The sequence below is a fragment of the Nyctibius grandis genome, chromosome 4 (assembly GCF_013368605.1).
Source record: "Nyctibius grandis isolate bNycGra1 chromosome 4, bNycGra1.pri, whole genome shotgun sequence".
NCBI classification, from domain to species: Eukaryota; Metazoa; Chordata; class Aves; order Nyctibiiformes; family Nyctibiidae; genus Nyctibius; species Nyctibius grandis.
The window spans coordinates 53,685,865-53,711,550 of NC_090661.1; the positions used below are offsets into that span (position 1 = coordinate 53,685,865).

A 25,686-nucleotide genomic window follows, 5' to 3' on the forward strand; every position below is an offset into this window, starting at 1 on the left:
GTTTGGATTAAGTGAGCTGCTGTGCAGCACAAGGGAATACTCAACTGCTGTAATCACCATGCCATCTGTTCTCATCCTCTTGTTCCATATTCTGCTAAGCGTGTGCCTTCGAACCTCTGCAGCCAGGGAAGGAAGGATCTTATAAGAACAGTAGCCTCGGACACTGTTCAGGGATTCACTTCTTTGAACAGCATGCATTAGGGTATGACAAACAGGAGATGGTATTCTTTAAAGAGATGCTCAGGAATGGTTGAGTTAAACTGTGACTGTTACAGGTCAGAACTTTTTCATGCTCAGGCAACTAGCCTTCTCCCTTCTAAGGCATGTAATGTAACAATAAGTAAGTAAAGGAAGAGACTAACAGTGCATAATCTGAGAGTGTTTTCATACCTGAAAGAGATGACCTTGCTTGTCTGAAAGCCTGTCCATTTTTCCCAGGTGTCAGCTGGTCTGCTAAGTGATAGCACCACTCCTGCTCCATTGCATCCACAACACTGTCACAAAACTATGGGCAGCTAAAATCGGCTTTCTACAATAGCCTTAGAAGTAGGCATTTTTGCCAATCACACTTATAAATGTAATAAGAAATTTTCTTGACCAGTACATCTTTATATACCTCTTAATTTACTGCTCCCTGTACGTATGCTTAGTATTCAGAATATGTTTTCATCACGAGTATAATGATGTTTAAGAAATTCTCCTTTAAGAACATGGTAAAAGATGATTTGAAGGTCTCAAAAATAAGTTTACTGATGATCCAGTCAATTGTTAGTTACATGTACATGCATTTAGAAGCATCTTAATTGGTGTAGAACTCTCTTTGAACTCTTGTCACCAGATGCGGTAAGCCCTAGGGAGTTTTTAAGGTGTGGTGTTGACCTTTTAGCCATCTGGGCATGAATCGGGAATTTTCTTATGTAGCAGTATCAAATGCTATGCCATTATAAACTTGAATTCTTAACAAACACATCAATGAAATCAAAACATTTTAAAATCTATTATGTTTTCCTGAAGAGTTGTTAATGAATACAATGTGCTGAACATTTTGATAGAAGAATAATTAGCTGCTACTGAGTTAGATTTTATGGAAGACTGAAATATTTTTTTTCTCAAAAATGTCCTGTGCATTTCTTAATTTAATAATTAGGAATATAAATTTTATTGATGGAATTTACTTCTATGCTGACAGTCTTATCTCAGGATAGATAAAAGCTCTATTTTCTATGACTTGCATTTGGGCATACAAACATAAAGCACTGATGTTCAGTTTTTATTTCCTATTGTAAGCAAACAGGCATTGCCTTCTGTGTTTATAGTAATAGCATGACCTAGAGGAAATACAATCCAGGGCTGTCTCTGTTGATCATCCCGATTAGTTACCTAATCTGATTACTCTTCTTTGTGTTCCATATGTCAGATTCAAGGCAATAACCAGCACCAATGTATGAGGCCTGCTGTAGTTTAACAATAATAAAAAAAAATTGCCTGATGTAATTAATAGACATACAGTGGATGTCCCGCCTTTAACTTGATTAGTGGTCTGCTATGAGGATTTACTTTTCTTCAGTTGTCCTTTCTTCTCCCACGGTGAACTTTCAGCTACTATTACTTGCATGCTGTATTTTGTAAGGTTATAATAAAGTTATCATGAAAATGTTTATATATGTGGAACTTGATTTGAAAAAGCATCTTTTATGATGCAAGAAAATCAGTTTTTAGTTCAAGAGACTGTAGCGTAAAAATTAGTGATACATACAGTGAAGTCGTTCTTTGGTAATGTTTTTTCTGTGTTTCTGCTCTTAATTATTTGAAAAGCATTTTCAGAATATACTAATTTTAATATTCTGCATGATTAAATCATACACACGTGAAATTAATTGTAGAATGGAGCTTTATTAGAATGTAAGGCATATAATCTTGTTTCATTCCCTCTTCTAGGCTATAGGCATCAGAAGACTTTTATTTTTCTAAATATTTTTGATCTTCAAGTAAACTGACTTTACACATTAACTTGAATTTTAAAATGCCCTCAGTGTATTTAGAAATCTGAGTTAAATCCTTCCTTCATTGCTTTTACAATCTTATTAATTTCAAAGGTGCTTTATATTTGTAAATGAAGAATAAATTTGACCTTTTGTTGTGAGGTACAAGCTTACAGGGTAGTGCTATTTGTTAATCCTCTCAAAGAAATCTTAATTCAGAATCTCGTTCCAGTGGATTTCTGGCATGAGTACCAAATTCTGGATCCACCCATATTAAAATATATTTTAGTGCTAGTTTTTGTTGTTCCACATTGGTATTTAATGGGAAGGTTCTATCACCTGCTTGAGGGTTATTTAAAATCTTAAGTTACTTCTTGTCAAATACTGAAACAATATATTAGGATGTATGAACAATGCAATACTATCACCTACCGTTACGAGAGCAATGTTTTAGCAAGTATTATTGGTCAACTCTACTTTTTTCCAAAGGGATGAGGGATGTCATTTCTGAATTTTTCAGTAATGTGAATCCTCCTACATAAGCAAATTTGTTTTATTTTTGAATTATTTTTTAAACTAATGAACAGTGCCCCTAAAGTAAGATACACATCTGTAACATCAAGGCATTTTTGAGTTAGGGTTGACATAATGTTCCTAACCTTGTCCTCATTAGTTACTGTAGCACATATGGTATAGAAGATCACCTACTGCTCTTAAACCATTTTCTAGTACACCATATGTGCTGTAGCACTCGGACACAATGGGGTGAATAAAATGCAAGCTGAAATATCTCAATGTACTTTTCTTTTTTACTTAGAAAGCTAGAACAGTTTATTTTTTAGAAGACAAGTACTATAAATAAAACAACATATTAAAAGAACTTGGAGTTCACTTAATCATACATCTAAAATATAAAGGCAGCTTCAGTGCCTTAATCAAGCCCAGGTACATCACAGACAGCTGAGATTAATCCCTCAATTAACACTTAGTTCCACAGAGTACTCAATTTATAGGCTGTGTTATGCGCTCTGACACAGGTGAACAAGTTTGTGATGCCAGATGTGATCCTTAAAAGTCCACAGAAATTCCAGTATGCTACAGAAGGAAGATGCAACAGCATCACCAGTCTTCCAGGTCCCTGCTGTCATGGAATTTACAGAGTAAAAATGCTCAAATTGAAATAAGTAGACCATGTCTCATACTACAGAGAAAAAGAGCGAACTTGACCTTGCCATTCTCTTGGTGAAACATGAGCCAGCAGTGTGCCCTGGCTACAAAGGAAGCTAACAGCATCCTGGGCAGTGCTTCAGCTTGGAGAAGATGTTGGTGTGATCTAACAGCAGCCTTCAAATACATACTAGGAGCTAGCCCCCCTCACAGTGGTGCATGGAGTGAGAGACAGCAAACATAAATTGAAATGAAGGAGGCTTTGGCTTGATATAAGCAAAAACATTTATCCGTAAGGACCGTCAGGCAGTGGAAGAGGTTGCACAGGGGCATTGTGCAGTCTCCATCCTTGGAATATTTCAAGACCTAGCTGGACAAAGCTCTGAGCAACCTCAACTGACCTCATAACTGATCTTGCTTTGAGCACAGCTTTGGACTAGAGACCTCCTGAAGTCCCTTTCTTGTCTGAATTACTCTAAGGTTCTATATTCAATCTAATATAGTTGGCTTCACTGTGATAGATTTACACAAGGCCCACATATGTAAGAAATTTTCCACTGCCTCTAGGAGCAGAAATGATCTGACTCTGCAAAAGACTAATAGTGATTGAGAGAAAGTAATATCTATCTCCTGCCTTTCTTGTCTTTCCCCCTAAAGCTAAGTAATACGCTAGAGAGGAAAAATTCCTCCCAAGTCCCTGGAAGTGAGCAGCAGAAGCCCTGAAGGATAGTTTAGATATTATATAGACATGGTAATTACACAATAAATGATGATAAACCTGTATTTCCTGTTATTAATATTTACTTACTTTTACCTGAAGTGTTCAAGCAGATGCAAGTTGCTGCTTTTTGGCTTGTAGTAAACTTCATCTGGTAGTTTTCCTTTTGTTTATTGGATGGTGCAGTAAGCCATTAGTTTAATGTTTATTTCACTTACAGCATTACTGTCCAGAATACAATAAATACATCATTTCCATCATAAAAGTACAAAAATAAATTTAATATGTGCAGAAATTTTCTTTTATGTACTTCAGTGATATCAGTGTGATCACCATCAGCAGCTAACAAAAATGCGCAAGGATGGATTTTATTACGTGGGCATTCTAAAGCCCATGGCCTAGTAATGTGGTTAACTTTTGAGAGATTTGCTTACATCTTCCAAGTTTTTCTTTTTTTTTTTTTTTTTAAAATGTACCATTTTTCAATTTAATAATTCTTTAATGTTAATCTAAGATTTGGCCAACATGACCCAGCAGAAGCAAGAAAGCAAAAGGTATCTGAAAAATGTACTTACTGCAAATCTGCTTTCATTGTGTAAAACATTGATTAGCTCCATAATGTGTGTAAGTTGAGATAATGTAATAAAATGGAAATTTGGATATATGTGTCAGAGAGAAAATGTTTATACAAAATGAGGTGGTCACAGAGTATAATTCCATTTTTTGTTGTTCTTTTTATTGTTTGGCATTTCCATTCTTCAGTTCTTATTTCCTCTCTTTTCAGGAGCCTGATTCTGAATACACTGTGTTTCAGGTAAAATTCTTTTCATAAATACAATTATTAGATACAATCATTAGGAAGAATTTCTGATACACTCAATAATACTTGTTTTGTTGTTAAATCTTTAATGGCATAAATTTGTTTTTCATCATTGGTAAGGCAGTACATTTGATAAGGGGTATTTTAAATAAGCAGCTTTTATATGTGATAGAAGATTATTTCTCTCATATATTTCCTATAGTTCTGTTCAGCAGTTCAGTGGCTGAGTGCCTTCTAAAAGCTAAATTGAATCTATCTTGGGCTGAATGACCCTTCATCTGCTGAGGAGATTAGGAAAAAGCCAATGTGTATTTCACAGACAGAACAATGTTTATGCTCTTAGGGCTCACTTTTATGTTTTATTTGATGCAGTGTAATGGTGGGCTTGTTACCCATGCCCTTCCTGCTCCTACAGATCATTCTCACTGTCTACCTTGTGTAGAGTCGGGTAGTCTTGAAGCTGCATGATGATGCTTTGTGTAAGTGATGGAAGACTGAGAGTAATTGATTAGTTTTCATTCCGTCCACATTAGCACCAGATTACTGCAATGGGAAGAATAGTAATGTGTGGGTGGTGGCATCTTTTTTGCTCCAGCCCACAGTCAGAAGAGATTAAACACAATGTGAAATTGCATCTTTAAATACAGCTCAATAACATATTTTACAAGTCTCCGATTACATTTCAATGAAGTCATGCGGGTTGTTTGCATACAAAATGGTTTCAGTGAAATACTGCCAGATATCTTCTTGACTTTAAAGATTACACTTCACAAGGCAGTTGTTGTGTTCTGGGGTTTTCATTGTGTACGAAATAAAATTTATGATAATGGAAAGGATTATTGGAGAATGAAACCTCTGAGAAATGTGCATTACCAGATTCAGAAAATACATTTAGGTTTAGATTTTATGTTAATATTTTTTTTAATTAGGTTTTTGGACTTTTCAGAAACAAAAGGAAGATATTCGATTCAGAGACAAACCAGTTCTCAGGAACTAAGTGAAAAACACTATGTCACTTTTCTTTCTGGAATTTAGACTTAAGAAATAGTATATCACATTTCTGTACTTACAGTACTTAAGATATTGCTTCCCTCTTTAATTACTATTAGTTATTGTAAAGTTCTGTTCTGATTATGAGTTAAGCAAGCTAAATCTGTTAGGTTGTGAATATGTGGGTTGTCTGAAATGAGCTGTCCCTTTCTTTTTCTACTGTTCCTCCATTTCATAAAAATGCAAGTTTTCTTCATAAACACAGACACGTTGCTTGTCACAAAACAAAATTATCGATCTCGCAAAGAGAGAGAGCAGATAATATAAATGGAATTTGAGGCAACAGTTTCAGTGGACAAACTTGTGCTAAGTCGAGGTGTAAATAATATTGTCATGTGGATCACTCAGAAATGTGTGCATTTATTTTTATGGCTTTTTGTGATGATAAGTGAGCCTTCCTCTCACTGTTGGCAGTGTGGTTCTTCCAGTTTTGTGCTGCTCTTACTCATTTTAATTGAAGTTTTTCAGCTGAAGTTCTTCTGCATTTATTTCAGATTAAACCCTTACAGGTTTTCAGTGAGTGAAAAATCTGCGTTGTACTCTAGTAAATTACTACAACTGTGTACTTTTGAACAGAATTGTTAACATTCTTCTAGATAACTAAAAACTGCAACGCAGAAAGTAGGCTTCATACAAGGATAAAGTTGCTATAGGAAATACCAGGATTACTGGTACAAATTCTTTATAGAAAGTCAGCAAAAGTTGAAATTACTGAGCTGTTAAGAAAATCTTTGAACCTTGCATGAGTTTTAAGTCTCATGTGATAAAAGACACTTTTAGCTTATGAACAAAAAAAAAAAATCAAAATTTATTGGGGAGGGTCTGTTTTAACAGAGAAATGTACATCTCTAAGGTTTTCTTTTAAAAAGACAATAGCCGTATGTCGTAGTCCTATGTGACTTTTTATGAATAAGTAGCATTTTTTTTATGAACGAAAAGGGTGTCAGAAATTTAATTTAATTCTTTTGAAAGAAAGATCTTTCCTACATCTTGCTCTGTATTTGTGTGTCAGTATACAGTTCTAATTCTTTTTCCCACACCTTGATTTTTCAGATATTCAGCATAACTGTGTGCATGCATAGAAATGATACTTTTGTTTCATATGGGTCTTGTAACTAGTAGTTAGGAATTTTGAATTGTCTTCTTATCTCCCAAGATAAAGGTCATTTTTCTATAGTTTTAAGTCATGAATTTGATATTTTTCTCTCTCTCACTGTCTTGATCAGAAGTCCTGTAACAAACATTGCTGTAGGCAGTACTCTAGTCTACAGAGTGATGTTTAATTAGGGAATAATATGTGATACTTTAATTTTTTGTTGGCTATGAAGCCTCAGACTAGGAGCTGAACATGGAAGAGCAGCCTAAGGAATCTATTTTTTATGACAGATATTTGTCCAATAATGACGAAGAGACATGTTGCTTTTAAAAATACATTAGCTCATGTTTGTTATTGGAAAAAAACACAATTATATACTTATGTCTATGTTAAGAACTGGCCTCAGTTTTAGCAATTAGTGTAGAGAAGTTACTACTTTCGATTCCCAGGAAAAGATCATTACTATGGGCAGCTTTTCTTATCTCTACTTGGAAATTATTCTGTGTTTGGCTATACTGAGAGCTCTAATTTCAGCATATTCCGAATATAGACATGGTTATGTTGACTTCAGACATATATGTCTTTGAAAAAAGCAGAGTACTGTCAAGGTCTTAAAAATTCAACAAACTAGATACTTCTCTAGAATAATGAAAAACAGTTAAGGGTGTTGAACATCTAACTGCAAATCTCAACGCTAATTAAAGGTTGTCACCCTACTGCAGAAGAAGAAATTAAAAGATAATAAAGCAGATCTGGATTATGTCTGTCTGGCCTAGATTCAAATCATCCTGCCCTGTTCCTTTCTCTTCATACTTGAACAATGGTTTCTAATTGTGGTTGAACTGGCTGGCTAAATCCCTTCTTTACTTCTGCTTGGAAGAAAGCACTTTTAAAAAGGAAAGTTAAATATGTCAACATTTTTAGATATACTTTATGATAGTCTTATAAAGTTGAATAGAAATATGAGGGAATTGTAGAGCAAGGGATGGTCTGAGACATGATGAATGAGAAGTGTCCCATTAAATGATTACTTAAATTATTAAATAAGCCTGAGGTCCAGATCTTCTCCTGCTTCTTATTTAAAGAGCAAATGTTTCCATGTGTTTGACCTTTAGTTCTATTAAGGTAGCATCAGTATGTTTCTATTTTGAAAGGTCTCCTTAGCAAATATCAAACATGCTTTTTCACCAGACTGCTGTACCCCGTGTCAGGAAAGAAACAAATCTAATAATTTTGGCAGCGATTTTTACTCTGGAAAATTTATGATTATCTGTTCAATATCAGGGATTGGTCTGTATCATGCCAGCTCTATGAGTACATTACAGGCATATTAAGTTATCAGAGTGGTTGGATCTGCACTTATTTGTTGGTATTTCTGTATGGCTGCCACTGGTTTTTCTTTTCCCCATTGATATGGTGTCTCTACAGTCTACACAAAGCTTGTCACATAGGCTGGAATTACACTTGTCTTTGCACACTGCTCATATAATCCTCCAAGGCATTTAATGTAGTAATTTATCAGTTCAGTTCAGTAACAAGTACTCCAACGATCTCACAATCTGAGATACTTAATCTATATATTTACACATTTTTTACAGCGAAGGAGTTTTAGATTATCTTTTTAAAGACTGTCACTTGTGGGTGGCAATGTACAGTATCTTTAACTGCTGGTTAGAAGGTTTTCCTTCTTTCTCTACAGATGCCTGGGAAGGGCATTACTTTGCAGTACAGTGGTTTACTTACCTTCCTCTCCCATTCCAGTTTAAATAAGGTCTCTGTAAGTGGTGGGTTTTGAATGGCACTGGTAGCTGGGGATTTTTTCAGAAGCACAAGATCTCAGAGAGTTGCCTGTGACCTAAATTAGTCATAACTTTTCATGAGGCATGAAATTCTGTCCTCCAAACTCAGTGACTATAGCTGTTCCACTCCAAGAGTGGTCTAAAGTGTTGGTCCCCTTTCCACCTCCATCAGGCAACTGATGGATATACCCAGCTGTTTAAGTGAATACCTTATTCAAGCCTATTAAAACTGTGAAGGGAATAATAATCAAAAAAAGGGCAAAATTGCTGATTAGGTTATTTACTTGGTGTCTTGAAGATATTTTACTTTTTACTTTATCCTTATTCAGGCTGCCTGGAGCCTGAAAACACGAGCTTTGACGGAAATGGTGTACGTGGATGAAATCGATATGGATCAAGAAGGAATCGCAGAGATGATGCTAGATGAAAATGCCATTGCTCAAGTCGCACGTAAGAACGACTTTCACTTAAGTACATTAACGCAATAAGAGCTCTTTTGGTCAGGATTGTCATCTAGCATAAATAGTACTTACTGAGGTGACCTGATATGGCTTTTAGCTGTTGCTGCAGGAAGAGTTTTAGATTGTTTTATGGTTGCATGGCAATGTTGAGATACACCACATGATCTTGATCTAGTGCTTAGGCCTGTCAGATGGGGGATCAGACAAATAGTGTTTTGTCAGCTTTTCCTCTAGACCTCTGTACTTGCTAGCTCTTTTCCATCAGTGCATTGATTTCTTTTACTCCTTTCTGGCTTCTTTAGGCACTGTGGGAAACTAAAGAAAAATACATGCCCTTGATGTACTGTGACTCTCATCTGTAAGCCTGTACTGTAGGTAACAGTCTGGCCAAATCTGACATCACCTTTTTGTATCATTTCCCACAAACATTTTCTAAACTGGTTTTCTCTCTTCTGCTTTTGTCTACTTTTTCCTCTGTTCCTTCCCAGGGCGGTTCTTCATCCCTGTCATTGTTTCTTCTATGCAGCTCTTTTCAGCTTCTAAGTGGGCAGTATTTAGAAGTCTTCCACTACTTTTTGGCATTATTTCTATTTTTCTCTGTTTCTTTAGTACAGTCCATGTGGGAATTTTTATGCATCTTATTGGATGTGGTTCTCAACCACCTACCATGTCAAGGAATTCAAGGGAAGAACTGGATGTAGGCCAGAACTAATACTTGAAGAATTAAAAGCTTTTCTCATCTGGATAGAAGTAGGCAATTGCATATCTATCTGATGACAGTTTTGAAAATTGTCATTACATGCTTGGTCACATATAAACAGTCAAGCAGTACTCAAGTTGTGTTTGTACATTATGATAATCTAATTACATGTATCTGTCTTAAAATAGCATAATAATATAATTTAGACTTTTATTTGATTTTATGCCCCCTGTGGCAGAGACCATCTGCCAAGAAAAATCATTTGATGAATATTATTGAGAAATAAGGCATTCTGGAAAAATACATTCATACTATATTTAAACTGAAAAAAAAAGGTGACTTTCTGCAGTCACAGATTTCAAAGCCAAAGAAAAGTATTATAATAGTGTAGCCTGCAATCCTAAACCATTGAGATAAGACTTTGCTATTCATGCTTCAAATCCACTACATGTGCCTGAGCCAGTATATAGTTTTTCACAGAATCACAGAATCACAGAATGTTAGGGATTGGAAGGGACCTCGAAAGATCATCTAGTCCAATCCCCCTGCCGGGGCAGGATTGCCTAGACCATATCACACAGGAACGCGTCCAGGCGGGTTTTGAATGTCTCCAGAGAAGGAGACTCCACAACCTCTCTGGGCAGCCTGTTCCAGTGTTCAGTCACCCTCACCGTAAAGAAGTTTTTCCTCATATTTAAGTGGAACCTCCTGTGTTCCAGCTTGCACCCATTGCCCCTTGTCCTGTCAAGGGATGTCACTGAGAAGAGCCTGGCTCCATCCTCATGACACTTGCCCTTTACATATTTATAAACATTAATGAGGTCACCCCTCAGTCTCCTCTTCTCCAAGCTAAAGAGACCCAGCTCCCTCAGCCTCTCCTCATAAGGGAGATGTTCCACTCCCTTAATCATCTTCGTGGCTCTGCGCTGGACTCTCTCTAGCAGTTGCCTGTCCTTCTTGAACTGAGGGGCCCAGAACTGGACACAATACTCCAGATGCGGCCTCACCAGGGCAGAGTAGAGGGGGAGGAGAACCTCTCTCGACCTGCTGACCACACCCCTTCTAATACAGCCCAGGATGCCATTGGCCTTCTTGGCCACAAGGGCACACTGCTGGCTCATGGTCATCCTGTTGTCCACTAGGACCCTCAGGTCCCTTTCCCCTCCGCTGCTCTCCAACAGCTCTGCCCCCAACTTGTACTCATACATGGGGTGGTTCTTGCCCAGATGCAGGACTCTACACTTGCCCTTGTTATATTTCATTAAATTTCTCCCCGCCCAACTCTCCAGCCTGTCCAGGTCTCTCTGAATGGCTGCGCAGCCTTCCGGCGCATCAGCCACTCCTCCCAGTTTTGTGTCATCAGCGAACTTGCTGACAGTGCACTCTATTCCCTCATCCAAGTCATTAATGAATATATTGAATAGAACTGGTCCCAGAACCGATCCTTGCGGAACTCCGCTAGACACAGACCTCCAACTGGACTCTGTCCCACTGACCACTACTCTCTGGCTTCTTTCCTTCAGCCAGTTCACAATCCACCTCACTACCCGATCATCCAGACCGCACTTCCCCAGTTTAGCTGCGAGAATGCTGTGGGAGACCGTGTCAAACGCTTTACTGAAATCGAGATAGACCACATCCACAGCTTTACCATCATCTGTCCACCGGGTAACATCCTCATAAAAGGCTATCAAGTTGGTTGAGCAAGACTTCCCCTTGGTGAAGCCATCCTGAGTGCCCCTAATGATCCCCCTATCCTTGATGTGCCTAGAGACAGCACCAAGAACAAGTTGCTCCATCACCTTTCCGGGGATGGAGGTGAGGCTGACCGGTCTATAGTTATCCAGGTCCTCCTTCTTGCCCTTTTTGAAGACTGGAGTGACATTCACTTTCCTCCAGTCCTCAGGCACATCTCCCGTTCCCCACGACCTAGCAAAGATGATGGAGAGTGGCCTAGCAATGACTTCCGCCAGCTCCCTCAGCACCCGCGGGTGCATCCCATCAGGGCCCATGGATTTATGGACGTCCAGATTGCTTAATTGGTCCCTGACCCAGCCCTCATCAACCAAGACAGATTCCTCCTCTATCCTGACTTCTTCTGGGGCCACAGGGGTCCAGGGCTCCTCAGGACAGCCTCCAACAGTATAGACAGAGGCAAAGAAGGCATTCAGTAACTCCGCCTTCTTTTTATCCTCTGTCTCCAGGACCCCCACCTCATTCATCAGTGGGCCTACATTGCCTCTAGTGTTGGCTTTACCTGCAATGTATTTGAAGAAGCCCTTTCTGTTGTCCTTGACCTCTCTTGCAAGGTTTAATTCCAAGGAGGCCTTAGCTTTCCTAGTTGCCTCCCTACATCCTCTGATAACAGACTTATATTCCTCCCAAGTGGCCAGCCCCTCCTTCCATGATCTGTACACCCCCTTCTTCCACTTGAGTTTGCCCAGCAGTTCCCTGTTTAACCATGCACGTCTCCTGGTACCCGTCCTTGACTTCCTACCTGTTGGGATGCTCTGATCTTGAGCTCGGAAGAAGCAGTCCTTGAATGCTAACCAACTATCTTGGGCCCCCTTACCTTCTAGTACCCTGTCCCATGGGATTTCCCCTAGCAATTGCTTGAAAAGGCCAAAGTTGGCCCTCCTGAAGTTCAGGGTTGTGATTCTGCTAGCTATTCTGTTCCTGCCACATGAGATCCTGAACTCTACCATCTCATGGTCACTACAACCAAGGCTGCCCTCAACCTTCACCTCTTCAACCAGACCCTCCTTGTTAGTGAGGATCAGATCCAGCAGCGCTCCTCTCCTAGTTGGCTCATCCACCATTTGCATCAGAAAGTTGTCATCAACGCACTGGAGGAACCTCCTGGACTGAGGATGGCTGGCTGAGTAGGCCTCCCAGCAAATATCAGGGTAGTTGAAATCCCCCATGACAACCAGGCCCTGTAATTGTGAGACTGCTCTCAGCTGCCTGTAGAAGGCCTCATCACCGTCCTCATCGTGATCTGGTGGCCTGTAATAGACACCCACAACAGTATCACCCCTGCCAGCCTGCCCCTTAATTTGCCCCCACAAACTCTCAACTCGCTCCTGATCCGCCCCTGGACAGAACTCAATACATTCTAGCTGCTCACTCACATAAAGAGCAACTCCACCACCTCTCCTTAGCGGCCTATCGTTCATGAACAGGACATAGCCATCCATGACCACATTCCAGTCATGCGAGGCATCCCACCAAGTCTCTGTAATTGCCACTAGATCATAGCCCCCCGACCGAACACGGATTTCTAACTCCTCCTGCTTATTCCCCATGCTGCGTGCATTGGTGTACAGGCATTTCAGGGAGCGAGCTGGGCACACCAGTTTCATCCCAGATTCACCCCCTGATTTCACCCCAGGGGGACGGGAGGCCTCCTGGTCTACCTCAACACTAGAGCGTTGTCCCAGTGGTGCAAGCCCAGCTACCACCCCATCCCCCTTCGAATCTAGTTTAAAGCTCTCCGAATGAGCCCTGCTAATTCCTGTCCCAGAACCCTTTTGCCCCTACGACATAAACCTTTCCCATGTATCACTGTCACGCCTGTTGTCTTATAAAACCAGCCATTTCAGAAAGTATAAGAACTTTCCAGAGAGAAAGAACCCCCTGCAGTCTTCAGTAAATTATTAAATTTGCTAGCTTTTATCAGAGTATGCCATATCTTTAGTGGGAATTATCAACTATAGCTCCAGCTGTTGCTTCTTTGTGTACATTCTATGCCTGATAGGAAGTCTTTATTTTCAAAGATATATTTCCAGTGTAAATAGTTAAAACTGTCATTAAGTCATCCAGTGATCTTTTATTTGATAAGCTAAACAATCTTATCATTCCGAGGTGCATCTTTTAATTTTTGAGTTGAGTCTTGAAACTCTCTTCTTAACCCTTTCCAATTAATCTGCATGCTTTTTCAGTTGTAGTCACCAAACCAGACAACAGTCCACTCAGGGTCTTTTACTGTAGCAAATCTTCCAGGATATCCTCCACCACTATAACTGTGCTTATAAACTTAAAAATATGTAGTCATACCTCCCATATTACAACTGGGATTGTCTGTACTTCACTTCCTAAGCAGTTCAAGTCCTTTTGCATCAGTCATGTGTCCATTTCAATTTTGCATCTCTCCTTATCTTAGTTTCCAGTTTAAACTATCTTAATAATGATTTTGCTCAGTCTTGCATTATTAAATAATTACTAAATTGTATAGGGTCCACTGGAAAAAGCTACTTTTCTGTGGTTCCTCTTCACATATATATGAAATCTGTCTTCCACCAGTTTTTGAATTTTTATAATTTTATAATTTTGCTGTGTTAATTTTCCATCAGTCTTGTTTATTAATAAAAATGTCCTATAGCATCACTTTACATAAAATTCCCAGTAGGTTACCTTTGGACTATTAATACCCTCAATTTTATTGGCTAAGGTTGTAATCTTGTTTAAAAGTGTTACCTTGACAACATATTTTTCAGAAGCTCATACTAATTGGCATTATGGATAACAGCAGCTATTTCATTAACTAGAGAGTTAAAGGAGTCATCTGCAGTCATCACTAACTGCTGAAATTACGCTCTTAAATTCTGTCTCGGTTAGTGGCCACATGCACTGCTGTGCTCTCTTGATGCCTATTCATAGCTAGTTCAGTTGGGATTCTCAGAGTAACGACTGAGTTGCCTGGGATGAGAACAAGGGAACTAAATCCTGTAAGCATTCTCCCAGTACACCAAAAGCACAAAACAATTGTAGTTCTTAAAAAGCATGCCTGGAAAAGGGATTTTAATGCCCTACCTCTTTTATATTACTGCGATAGTTAAAAAAAAAGCTCAGAAGGTGGAAGACTAGTTTGTTGTCTACTAGCCTGAAAAGCTGAAAGCCACTTTCTCCATTTCTCAGAAGAGTGCCATAGTTACCATGTTAGAAACTCTGCTGGGTGGACTGTCCACCCTTTCTGTTGTGGAGTAAAAAAATCAAGATTCACAGGACTATAAAGAGCAAGTAAGCAATAGAGATCCCAAGTGCAGCCAACCAGAACAGAGAGAATCCTGAGTTTTGGTCCTTATTTTAAATAACTTCCATATTTAGTTGGTTTTACCTAGGAGATAATGGTTAATACCTTTTTTGTATTATTTAACTTTAAATACAGCTGTAGCCAGGTGGCTGCTATAATATTGGAATCAGAGGTGCTTGGTATCAGCATGGATTAAAAAAGCTAGAAGGTATTTAGATTGAGTTAGAAGTTATTTGGACAAGTCTACTAAACTTGCTTAAACAATGGACTGGTAGTATCTCAGAGGTCATTACAGTTTGAGGGCGGGAGAGAGAAGACTGAAAAAGGGCATACCTGGGGTTTATCTTGGGGGAAAAAAAGGAAGGAAACTATCTACCTATCAGTTTAACTTCAGTTCTTGGAAACATTTGAAATAAAAGCGGTTCGTAAGCATCTAGAAAGTAAGTAGATGAGTAACAGTGATTTGTCAAGAACTGGATGTGTCAACTTAAATCATATTTCTTTCTGTACATTGTAGTGAGCAGTGAACAGACCAGAAGGTATAGATGTCATACCTTGCTTTTTACCAAGTTTTTAAAACCATCTCTTAGACATTCACTTAGGAGATTAGAAAAACTGACTATAATCAAATGTCAGTGAAGGTGATGGAAAAACTACATGCAGGAACTAATAATTCTTAATGATCCACTGTCAGAACAGAAATACGTGAAAAGGAGGACCCTTCATCTGTTCACTGGAGTTCAAGCCAATTCAGTATTTTCATTGATGACGTTTAGATATGGATGAGTTTGAACTTTAGTGTGCCCTAGATTGTGGTTGAGGGTCTTGCGTGGGTCTAATGACATGAGATATCATTCTCCATCTGCCCTGTAGCTGAAGGTTTTGGTTTACTTACTCAAGTCTGGGTGCTATTTTAATCCCAGATAGAAAATATACCATTTCAAATTAGCATTATCTTATTGTTCCATAACCTTTCTTACTTCAGTGCTATCTGTTGCTCCTAGGATGTTCTTCAGAATTGTTGTGGAGTTAACCCTGGTAGGCAGCGAAGCCCCACACAGCCATTTGCTTACTCCCCCCAAGCGGGATGGAGGAGAGAATAAGAAGGGTAAAAGTGAGAAAACCATGTTCATTGTGGCAGCTTTCTTTCAATAGTCTGAAAGCTGCAGAGTGTACAGATCACGGAAGGAGGGGCTGGCCACTTGGGAGGAATATAAATCTGTTGTCAGAGGATGTAGGGAGGCAACTAGGAAAGCTAAGGCATCCTTGGAATTAAACCTTGCAAGAGAGGTCAAGGGTAACAGAAAGGGCTTCTTCAAATACGTTGCAGATAAAACCAACACTAGAATCAATGTAGGCCCACTGATGAATGAGGTGGGTGCCCTGGAGACAGAGGATAAAAAGAAGGCAGAGTTACTGAATGCCGCCTTTGCCTCTGTCTATACTGCTGGAGACTTCCAGAGGAAGTCAGGATAGAGGAGGAGTTGTCTTGGTTGATGAGAGCTGGGTCAGGGACCAATTAAGCAACCTGGACATCCATAAATCCATGGGCCCTGATGGGATGCACCCGCGGGTGCTGAGGGAGCTGGCGGAAGTCATTGCTAGGCCATTCTCCATCATCTTTGCTAGGTCGTGGGGAACGGGAGAGGTGCCTGAGGACTGGAGGAAAGCGAATGTCACTCCAGTCTTCAAAAAGGGCAAGAAGGAGGACCCGGGTAACTATAGACCGGTCAGCCTCACCTCCATCCCCGGAAAGGTAATGGAACAACTTGTCCTTGGTGCTGTCTCTAGGCATACCAAGGATAGGAGGACCATTAGGGGCAGTCAACATGGCTTCACCAAGGGGAAGTTGTGCTTAACCAACCTGATAGCCTTTTATGAGGACATAACCCAGTGGATAGATGATGGTAAAGCTGTGGATGTGGTCTATCTTGATTTCAGTAAAGCGACACAGTCTCCCACAGCATCCTTGCAGCTAAACTGGGGAAGTGTGGTCTGGATGATCGGGTAGTGAGGTGGATTGTGAACTGGCTGAAGGAAAGAAGCCAGAGAGTGGTGTTCAATGGGACAGAGTCCAGTTGGAGGTCTGTGTCTAGCGGAGTCCCTCAAGGGTCAGTACTGGGACCAGTATATTCAATATATTCATTAATGACTTGGATGAGGGCATAGAGTGCACTGTCAGCAAGTTTACTGATGACACAAAACTGGGAGGAGTGGCTGACACACCAGAAGGCTGTGCTGCCATCCAGAGAGACCTGGACAGGCTGGAGAGTTGGGCGGGGAGAAATTTAATGAAATATAACAAGGGCAAGTGTAGAGTCCTGCATCTGGGCAAGAACAACCCCATGTATGAGTACAAGTTGGGGACAGACCTGTTGGAAAGCAGCGGAGGGGAAAGGGACCTAGTGGACAGCAGGATGACCGTGAGCCAGCAGTGTGCCCTTGTGGCCAAGAAGGCCAATGGCATCCTGGGCTGTATTAGAAGGGGTGTGGTTAGTAGGTCAAGAGAGGTTCTCCTCCCCCTCTACTCTGCCCTGGTGAGGCCGCATCTGGAATATTGTGTCCAGTTCTGGGCCCCTCAGTTCAAGAAGGACAGAGAACTGCTAGAGAGAGTCCAGCGCAGAGCCACGAAGATGATTAAGGGAGTGGAACATCTCCCTTATGAGGAGAGGCTGAGGGAGCTGGGTCTCTTTAGCTTGGAGAAGAGGAGACTGAGGGGTGACCTCATTAATGTTTATAAATATGTAAAGGGCAAGTGTCATGAGGATGGAGCCAGGCTCTTCTCAGTGACATCCCTTGACAGGACAAGGGGCAATGGGTGCAAGCTGGAACACAGGAGGTTCCGCATAAATATGAGGAAAAACTTCTTTACGGTGAGGGTGACCGAACACTGGAACAGGCTGCCCAGAGAGGTTGTGAAGTCTCCTTCTCTGGAGACTTTCAAAACCCTCCTGGACGTGTTCCTGTGTGATATGGTCTAGGTAATCCTGCTCCGGCAGGGGGATTGGACTAGATGATCTTTTGAGGTTCCTTCCAATCCCTAACATTCTGTGATTCTGTGACAATTTATTAGTAGTACAGTGCAATATTTGTTTTTTTATTGTCTTTGTCTAGTGCTGTGTCCCCTCAGTTTGAACAAAGACATTTCCAGTTTATTGTAAGACACAATCGCTTTTTAAAGTCCCCTGGACAAGGGTGTAGTATCTCAATGTGAAGTGAGAAATGCTCTTATTTTGTAGGACCAGGAACATCTTTGAAACTCCCTGGAACTAGCCAGGGTGGAGGCCCCAGCCCAGCTGTTAGGTATGTGATTGTTTATTTTTTAAAAAATGTGACTAGTTACAAATCAGCAAATCCTAAATTTAACTTGTGAAAATGAAATGCTGCAGATATAAGTGTTTAAATTCTCTGTTGATAAATGCCACTCAACATAAGGATAATGTTCCTAACATCTTCAGGCCAGTAACTCAATCAGGAAGACCTATTACAGGATTTGTGAGACCCAGCACGCAAAGTGGACGGCCAAGTACTATGGAACAGGCTATAAAAACACCTCGAACAGCTCTCACAGCTCGTCCAATTACTAGTGCTTCTGGGAGATACGTCAGGCTAGGAACGGTAAGTTGTTTGACTCTGTTCTCAGAACAATGGCTTTCTTGGTCATAGTATCTGGTACAGTGACATTGTATTAGACTTAAAAGCTGCATCTAAACTCCAGTTTGAAGGAGGTAAGCATTTTTAATTTTTTGTTTAAATTGTTTTCAAAGTAGAGTTTGAAAATGTTACTTCTTGTTAGTTTGCTAGTCAGTTTATATAAAAAATACGCATAAATTCACAGATTCACAAAAATTCACATAAATTCCAAATTCACAAGTTCTATGAGACTTATTTTTATTCACTGAATGATTTCACCATAAGTATGTTGAAAACTTCTCCAAGTTTTTCACTTTACTACAAAACAATTACTAATTTCTCAGTGTCTGTCACTTCAGAAGATAAGGAAAATAAACTATACTAGTTTTATCCTGTTCTATTCACAAAATCAATAAACTGCAACTGTCACAAATATGTAATACAAATTAGCATCACATTGAGGGCAAAATGTGATATCTTCTCACTGTTGCAGGAATGAACTGATCTTCCTAAATCTTTCTTGAAGATTATTTTGTTATGTATCTTAGCTACCTTCAGTCCATCAGTCCAGGCTACATGCTTAGGCACATTATGGAAATAGTGGAGAGAGGGAAGAAAAAGATAATTCCAGGAGATAATTCATGCAACCTCTTTCAGGGACTGTATGGGAGTAGGACAAATTCCTGGCTATCAGAAAAGATGAAATTCAATGAGAAGAGTCTGTACTACACAGTAAAGCAGTGCATCTACAAATGCTTTGTTTGGGCTGGTGTTTTTTTTGTATACTACTAATATTTTGAAAATTTTCAGGAAGAGTGTAGGAGATCTTCCCACTTAAAAACTTCTTTTTCCCCTTCAGGCTTCAATGCTAACAAATCCAGATGGCCCTTTCATAAATATGTCTCGATTGAATTTAGCAAAATATGCTCAAAAACCCAAACTGGCAAAGGTATGTAACTAATCTGGTTAATGTTGTGATATCTTTTTCTTATTTTCTGGCATCATTCTAATGTAACTGTACATGGGATTGGGGACACAAACAATGATGAACTGTGTTGTAGATGTAAAGTTCAGAAAAATAGTGTGTTACTTATCTTTTGACAGTGGTCACCAGACTTGAAAAATATGTCTAAAGAGGTTATGTTGAAAGTATAACCTAGGAAAAACATTTGTATAGAATAAAATATTCCATTGGTAAATAACTTTGAACTGTGCATATAGGAGTGATGAAGGGCAACTAAAAGGAAAAAGCCAGGAGGAAAAAACCCAGCAGAACCGTCCTTAGTGTCCGGAAATGCGGTTGTGTTTACAAATAGATGTCAGCCCTGGCCTAAAGGTGTTCAAATGGTTTGGATTTTTCCCTTTGATTTTATGGCATGAGTTAACACTTTTTATATAAAAAGATTTCATCTTTTTGTTCAGAATTCCTCTTCATTTTTAGTTAAGCTCTTATCATTGACAGCCATTGAAACTGAGACTATCTTCCAATAGAACAGGTTTATCCAGGTTATCTGCCCAATTTACGGGTTTCAGCTCTGAGTGGAAGACACCTAAAGGCTGTGTAATGATTTATCACTCTCTGGCCTTTCAGTTGAATCTTTCCCCAATGCAACCAGTTAGTTGTATAGATGAAGATGTTTTCTGCACGTACTTCGTTCACAAAAAACAACTGTTGGGCTGAGACCAAAAACTCATTTTGCACAAGGTATCAAACGACTATCAGACACACTCTTAGAAGCTGTATTTGGCTAGCAACATAGAGTTGAAAGAACCCGTATGTATTCAGTGTATTTTGAGAAACATAGTGGTGAACACTGTTAGAAGACTAGAAGTACCTAATAATCTGCTGGTGGAAATTAGCTCCTCCAGTCCAAAACTTTAGTTAACAATTTTTCATAAACAATTAGCAAATTCCTTTTGCTTTTTAAAACCTGATCTAGACTGATGTAGGGCATTGCTTTTCAATGTGGTTTTCAAAGGAAAGAAATTTTGTGTGATTGCACTGTGTTCTTCACCCGCTCCTTACGTGTCTGCCCATTGGCCTCTTAACCAAACTAGGCAGAAGACTAGGTATCAAATAATAGTAAGTTCTAGTTTGGCAAGATAATGAAAGACTTCCAGACTATCATCTGAGGGCAGCTATGAGTCAGTTCTTTATCAGGTCTGAAAAAAACTGCAGGCCTTTTGTCCAATTATGTTCTTGCTAGCAATCAGCCAGCACACACATTGTTCTAAATCCATCGCAGTCTGTGAAATAGGGAGAATGTAAGAAACCTGGGAAAGATGAAGAAACACAAGACACATCCATAAGAAACTAGGCTTAGTTCTTCTGCTTGAAGATGACTAGCTTTTAATTGTGTTTGGTAACTCTGTATACTCTTTAAGTAGGTAAGTTAGCTTTCAGGTGAAATATTTATTCTCAGCAACAGCTCTCAGGAATGAGAAACACATATATTTTTAACAGTTTCATTTTTTCATTAGCATTTTCTAGGACAGTGGGGTAGCTCTGTCTTCCTTCAGTTTCGTATGAAAAGAGGCTTAAGCCAAAAAATGTAAAGCAACAGTCATAGAAACATCCATAGGCAGCAAGTGTACTTGTCAGTGTTATGAAGCTAATACATTATGACATTAACATTTCACACAGAATGTAAGATCTAAGTTTAAATTTGGAGCTATATGGATTTATAACATTTTTTAAAAAAGACGGCATTAAGGCTAAAGCCGGAGCAGGAGATGAGACTGCAGACTGCACTCTGTGTTAAGAATCATTGATTAAAGTTTTAAAACTCTTTGAGCTGTCACCTCTTTCAGGTGCAAAAAGATGATAAATCTTGCAACTATTGAATTCACATAATTAGTCTGTGTATTCTTGTTGGTGTATGCTCTTCCTATGTACTTCTTCCTTATGTGTTTGCAAAGTGTACTCATTGTATCTTTTTGTAAGTTAGATTATCTATCTTTTCACTGCATGACTAGGTCTTCCGATGTTTTAAAGTATAAAGGAATGTGGCTTCTCTCTGGCTAGCATCAGCCATGTTAAGGACTATCGCAGGAAACCCCATAGTAGACATATGAGGTATCACCTGTTGCCAGAGAGCGCCTCTGGTAGATCTCAGTTAGCAACTGGTTTATGGCATGAAACAGGAAGTTTTATCTTTTTTAGCTTGTGGATTTTTAATAGAGTTGTTAAGATAACTCTAGATATTTTTATCCAAGTGAATGTTCAGTTATTTAAATCCTTTTGAAGGTCAGGGCCTATAGATAACAGCAGTAAATTCCTTGTGCCAGCCATGCAAGAAAACATCTTTTTTATCACTTTAGATATACTCACTTCTGCTGAGTGCTTCCGTTATTGAACTAGAGGAGGAAATGTTCCACTACTTCTTTATTTTCTATTCTTTTGTTATCCACCTATTCTAATCTTCCTATAAATGTGTTTTTATTTATAATTCTTTAATGTCTTTTAATCATCTGTTAGGTGTCTTTTCTGACCAAAAGCAGAAGAAAAGTAGGTTGTGGTTTACTTTCCTCACCAGACATGACAATTCATTAGTAATTCTCTAGTTTCCTTAAGGTAAATCTTTTAAGAATTTTATATAAGACAAGCTGGCAGAAGAGTCATGGAAGCCCTTAGAAGACTGCTGTCTCATTATTTCTTTCCTCATGAGGCAGTATTTTCTTTTAGTTTTTTTATAATGAATAATAAGAATTTAGAAAAATGTACTGTTCTTTTGAAGCAAGTAAGACCTGGGATTTGGATGCAGAAAAAGATCAAGGTTCAACTCCATTGAACCTTGTGTTACTAGCACCCATACTACATTTCTGGGAATAGAGGCTTCCAGTCTCCATTTAGGTATCTAGTATCTTTCAACATCATTTTATTCACTTAAAATGCCACCCCTATTACCTGTTATATACTCTTCTGTGTTCTAGTGCAGAACAGCTACAAGGTAGTATGACATGCTTGGCTTTATACAGGAGTAAACAAAGATGCAGCTATTTTGGTGTGCAGTTGTTGTGGGCTTATGAGCAAGTTACCACAGCACAGTTGATGCATGTAACTTCTTAAAGTTTTGGTATTATGATGGTGTGTTTGAGTTTCAGGAGCGCAATATTGTTAGCTTTTATCGTTTACAAGTAAAAAAGAAGTTTTTCCTTCACAGATCCCAAAATTCTCTAGTTTTAGAATTTTTTTTCCCTAAGGCAAAATTTGCTCTGCTTACATTCTTAATAAACCTATGTTTAATTTAAGTAGATTTTGCACTACATAAGCACCTTTGCTTACATTTTCTTACATTGCAAAAAGTCTTTGTTAGATCACTTGTTGATTTTACAGTTAAAAGTCATGAAAATGATACAAGGCTTTCAAATCTATATTCTCTTTCAAATTATAGCTGCCTTTTTTTTTTTTAAGTGACTTTAAGGATCAAAGATAAGAAACAATTCCACTAATCTCTTGTAACAACTTAAGAATTAAAATGCTTTTCTGTAATGACAATGTAGCACATCTATAGTTTTTGTCTTTTCAAGTCTTAATTCAATGTAAATGTCAGCAATTGTGATGTGTGAATGTGATTGCTTTCACAAAGAATTAATTTCTGCCTAACATCATCAAGATTCTGTATTCCTCTAAAATAATATTATCAAATTTTATATTCAAATATGACAATGTTTTAAATATTCTTCTGACAGGCATTGTTCGAATATATTTTTCACCATGAAAATGATGTAAAAAATGTGAGTAATTCATATGTTCCATTTTTAGTTGTTATTAAGTATCATTCAGTTATTTCTGTCAGTATTCTAAACTAAAGATCCAGGTAGTACATCACATCTGAGTACAGAAGTGAAGCATTAAAAGTTGTTGAAGAGAGAGAAATCCTTTCTTACAGGGGCAATAATCAGGGATGACAATTTGCAAATACCAAGATACAGATTTCTGTCTTTTTCGTGAAGCAAAACATTCTACTGCTTAAAACTAGGTCCCTCATCTATCAACGTGATAAGATCCCTGTATCTAATGATTTCGTGTTTCACAGAATTTACTGGAGCCTGAGCAGTAGCTGACACTATGTCAGGTAGCGAACTGCCTAGAAAGTTCAGAGTTCCTGAGGCTTGAGAGTAAGCAATAAGTTACGGAAGACTGTCCCGTTAACAGAGGGTGAAAATATCTAACAAAATAGTTAGTGATTTAATTGAACATTATATGACATTCTAAACTACTGAGATGATTCTTCATGCATTTGGGTGAATAGAAAGGAAAGGTATTTGGTGAAAGTGCAGAAAAATAAAATATCAATAGGACTTCAGACACTTTTTCTAGAAATTTAATTCCATAGTGCTGAGGTGTTTTGTGGCATCAAGAGAAAGATTATATTGTCCATACGATTGTCTATAACATTGCTTCTCCAAAAGTTTTCCTAATTATACAGTTTACCTTTTGCCCTATCCAAAATTTTTCTTCTGTGATTCTTCAGATGTTACTGCACTGAATGGGTAAGATCAAGTTTAGGTACATATTTTTTAAACTTTCAGAAATAGATGAAGGTCGCAGAACTTTTTTGGCAGTTCACCAAGGGAAATAATTAATTTATTCAATGAATAAAGTGTCAAAATATTTCATTACTATGTTAGATATATGCACCCAGTTGAAATGGAATCAAAATTTCTGCTTGAAGGTAGTTTGAAAGAACTGTTTGTATCAATAATGCATAGCTGATTAAACAATTACTGCATTTTCTGCAATACTACTAACTGGTGTGTGATTAGATCTGAAGTTAAACTCTTCAGTTAATCAATAACACACACAAAAATATTTTGTTGTTATTGGCATATATCAGAACCATGTCCAAATGTACTGCTATGTGAAGCTTTTTAATCTAGTTTCAAATTATTATATTTGTACACTGTCAGTTTATTGCATAGCATTCTTGTAAGAGGATTGAATTGCAATGCACTATTAATCCAAAATAGAGTTGAAACAGTAAGTGCCAGTGTCAGAAATGTCAGAGAGAAATAGCAATTAACACTTACATATTCTGGTACTGAATATGAAGTAAGTGCCTGGGTTTTATGCCACTGATAATTAAAATTTATGTTGTTTGTTACTGAGAACTCAGTTGACTAAGAATAAAAGGGTCACCCGATCAGATGCCACACATGCCTGTGACCTACCCTTTAAGGACATGCAGGATCATAGGCTGGACAGATAATTTCGTATAATGCAAGAAATTTTCCACGCACTTCAGAAAAAAATTGTAAGATGTTTTTACACTCTAGTGAATGTATTTTGAAATCCTTGCTGAGAATCCTGAATCACTGTCTTGCAGGAAAAGTTTTGCCTATAGTTTTTTATGCACTCTAGCCATTTGAATAAATATCCGTAAGAAAAGAAGTGTCAGCTTAGTCACCACTGTTTATTGTGTAATGAGAGGGAGATCGACATGTTTGGTTAACAATAGCATCTTATAGGAAAACAAGTTGTGTCACACTTCACAGTATGAGGTGCCTTTATAATGTAATGTGTATCTCTGAGAGATTTTTTTTTAACTGTTCAGTTTGCTTTCTCTCATTTGCTTTCATTCCTCTTTTCTTCTGTGCTTTCTACACCATTTTCAATGTAATTCTATTCTCCAGACTGTCCTCCCTTCTTTTTGAACCTCATCTGCATTAATTTTTCTTAAACAAAAAAAAAGAAATACTTTAACTTCTGCTTAAGCTTGGCTGCGTCACTGTTTATTCACCTCTCCTACCAATGGCATTTCATATTTTATTTTCTTGCTCCTCCCTGAAAAGAATTCGGTTGCTTAGGATTCAGCAGAGAAACAGCACATATATTAACTGATTAAAAGTTGATCTGGATCTTGCTTGATCATCCGTTAGAACATTCACTGACATCTCTTGCATCTTTGTGTTACCTGCTACTGTGTGATTTTGGACATCCTTAAAAAAAAAAACCCAACACTTTTCTGCATGAGATGAGATGAAAGAGCTTGGAAGGCTTGGAAGCCTGGGAAATTGGCCTAAGTTTGTGACTGATAGACTGAAAAGCCTCTACTTGTGGACTTTCTGCATAGGCAGAATTGGAAGAGCAGTTCCTGCAGTTTTGCAAGTAAAACACAAAAGCAGTAGTGACAATATCCTTCCTTTGTCACTGTGTTGATCTGGAACAGTCTGTACTGTTCTCAACTGCATTATTTTTTGAGAAGCAAAGGCATTTTTATTTTTT

The 25,686-nt window shown here is 38.5% G+C and overlaps 1 protein-coding gene across 3 annotated transcripts in view; it reads left to right on the forward strand.

The window, feature by feature from the left end:
• Positions 1-25,686, forward strand: part of TTC8 (tetratricopeptide repeat domain 8) — a 48,284-nt gene that overhangs the window by 4,028 nt on the left and 18,570 nt on the right. For 2 of the 3 annotated variants that reach the window (XM_068398439.1, XM_068398441.1), the window contains exons 2-7: positions 4,652-4,681; positions 8,962-9,082; positions 18,065-18,128; positions 18,284-18,443; positions 19,318-19,407; positions 23,151-23,195. In XM_068398439.1, coding sequence (XP_068254540.1) covers positions 4,652-4,681; positions 8,962-9,082; positions 18,065-18,128; positions 18,284-18,443; positions 19,318-19,407; positions 23,151-23,195 — 510 coding nt within the window. The remainder of the gene's footprint in view (positions 1-4,651; positions 4,682-8,961; positions 9,083-18,064; positions 18,129-18,283; positions 18,444-19,317; positions 19,408-23,150; positions 23,196-25,686) is intronic. The other variant, XM_068398440.1, reaches the window with a different exon arrangement.